At 54.0% G+C, this 2,525-nt stretch overlaps 1 protein-coding gene across 1 annotated transcript; it reads left to right on the top strand.

Moving 5' to 3' along the window:
* Window positions 1-881: 881 nt before the first annotated feature.
* NKX2-6 (NK2 homeobox 6) lies at window positions 882-2,505 on the top strand (the record flags this gene model as incomplete). The annotated part of the gene is made up of 1 exon (XM_035891391.1): window positions 882-2,505. A coding segment is annotated over one exon (651 nt), but the record flags the coding sequence as incomplete, so codon positions are not given.
* Window positions 2,506-2,525: the final 20 nt, after the last annotated feature.

The following is a 2,525-nucleotide window of genomic DNA, read 5'->3' as shown; positions in this document are numbered from 1 at the left end:
GCCCCGGCCCCTCGTGTCCCCGCGGCTGAAATCCGACAGTTTGCTCTGCTCCTCTTTTCCTAAATACCCGACGGATGCAGAGCGGAGAAACGGGGAAACCAGTAGGACCGGAGCCTGGGCACTGGGCGGCACTGGGATACAAAGCTAGAGAGCCGGAGAAGGCGAGAGGAGCCCGGGGAGGACTCTCTGTCGCATTCACACCTGCAGACGGAGCCTTCCAGCACCCCATTTCCCCGCAGCCCGCCCCCCAAATTCCCTGAGCCCCTGCTGTGGCTGCCAGGGTACCCGAGTGCATCCCAGCAGCCGGGGAGCGATCGCTGTGCTCAGCCGCGACGCAAAACCCCAGCAAATTAAAAAAAAAAAACCAACAAAACCCCCCCAAAAACCCCCACCAAAAAACCAACAACTACTTCGCATCTTTTTGCAGCTTCTCTCAGATCCAACAATTTTTCCTCCTTCGTTCCCAGCCCCTTCGTTTTTCTGGTTTTGCTGAAATTCAGAGAGCTGCGGGATTCCCCTTTCCTCGGGCGCTGGAGGTAAATCCTGCCAGAGGTCTGACTGCGATCGCCTCCATCCCTCTGGAGCAGGACGGTGGGGAATGGGATCTGTGCTCTGGAGTACTCGAATCTTCGGCGCACCCCACTTTCCCTGTGCCCCTCCAGGCTGGGGCACCCACAAAAGCACCAGCATCGTTAGGAGGCACCGAAAGGAGGCATTATCCAAAATTCACCTAATAGCCAGGCTTCTAATTCCACCCAAAAAAAGGGAATTTTCTTGAATTCCCATTAAACATCACTGGAAAGTTCATATTAAATTTATCAACTACCAACCCTTCTCCGTCTTACACCCAAGGGTCCCCATTCCCAGTTTAATCCCTCCTCTCACTGGGAACAGAACCGGACTTGGGTCTCACTTTGCTCTGGGGTTTTTTTGCCGCAGGGAAATGTTTGCTCGCCCACCCTTTTGAGGCAGACGAGAAGAAAGCCGACCCCTGCCACCATCCCAAGCAGCGACAGCGGAGGAAACCCCGCGTTTTATTCTCCCAAGCGCAGGTATTTGAACTGGAACGGCGATTTAAGCAACAGAAATACCTCTCCGCTCCGGAAAGAGAGCACCTGGCCAGCATGCTCAAGCTCACCTCCACACAGGTGAAAATCTGGTTCCAAAACCGGAGGTACAAGTGCAAGAGGCAAAGGCAGGATAAGTCCCTGGAGCTGGCTGCCCACCCGCTGCCCCCACGCAGGGTGGCAGTGCCCGTGCTGGTCAGGGACGGCAAACCCTGTCTGGGGGGGTCCCAGCCTTACCCAGCCCCGTACAGCATCACCGCCAGCCCTTACTCCTATAGCTCCTACTACAGTGCCTATAGCAGCAGCCCCTATGGTGGTGGCTACGGGGCGAACTACGCCAGGGTGCCCCCCAACACCGCCCCCAGCAGCCCTGCCATGAACGTGAGCCTGGGCATGGCCGGCGCCGCTCAGCACCAGCCCGCATGCTTGCAAGCCACCGTGCAAGCGGGGATCAGGGCTTGGTAGATGGCCATGGAGGTCCGGACCGCCTAAAAAGCGCCAAGGAAAGTCCCCCCCCCTCAGCTCCAGAGCCCAGGCTTCATCGGGATGGGAGCCGAATCCGGAGGGTTTCTGCCACCCCGGACAGTGGGATGACTGCGGAGCATCCGTCCCCTCCAGGCAGCTCGTGTGGTCATGTCCCTGCAAAGACAGGAGTGAGGGGGACGCTGCTGCTCCGGCACGGTGACTTTGGGGACCCAGCGACCGAGGGCACTTATTTATTTAAACACAAATGTTTCGGGGTCTGGCCCTTCCCACTCCCAGGGGCTGTGCTCCTCCAGGATGCCAGTGCACGGCCATCAGGAGGGTACGAATGCCGCTTTGCTTCCCAAGGACAACTGGAAAACAGGGTCTGTGCACACCACTTGTGCATTCACTTTTTTATGAACGCTATTTAATTCTCTGAGTTCCTCTAATCTTTTGAGATACAGTTCTGATTTATATTCTTAATACCTTCCCAGCACAGGTGTTCATTTCTCTCTTTATTATTATTATTACTATTATTGGTATTATTATTATTATTTGCAAATAAAAAACATTCTGGTGAAATTGTATGCTTTCCCTTGCTCACCATTGCTCACTTTTTCCATCCACAATTTGCATTTGAGCATCAAAATCTGATCCAAATTTAAAAAAAAAAAAAAAAAAACAAACAGAAAAACCCAAAATAAATCTTGATTCTAATAATTAACCCAGGAAGCTAATTGCCTTGGGGAGCTGCCAAGGTTTAACCCCCTCCCTAACTCTTGGCAAGTGTTTTCAGCGCTCTGTTGCTGTTTCCTTACTGGTACCATGGGTTTGCAGGCGGATGTGGGGCGGCTGCAAGGGGCAGCTCCGTAGCTTTGGGATCATGGGGGGGGGTTTGGTGTCGTCTGAATTACACCAACGCCAGCGGTGCTGAACCAAGAGGTGCAGGGTCCCCGAATCAGGATCCATTGGCAGCGAGTGCCTTGCTGGATC

Source organism: Egretta garzetta, unplaced genomic scaffold (assembly GCF_000687185.1).
Source record: "Egretta garzetta isolate BGI_Z169 unplaced genomic scaffold, ASM68718v1 scaffold233, whole genome shotgun sequence".
Lineage (NCBI taxonomy): Eukaryota > Metazoa > Chordata > Aves > Pelecaniformes > Ardeidae > Egretta > Egretta garzetta.
The sequence above is the reverse complement of the archived record's forward strand: the minus strand, read 5'-3'. Positions and strand labels throughout refer to the sequence as shown.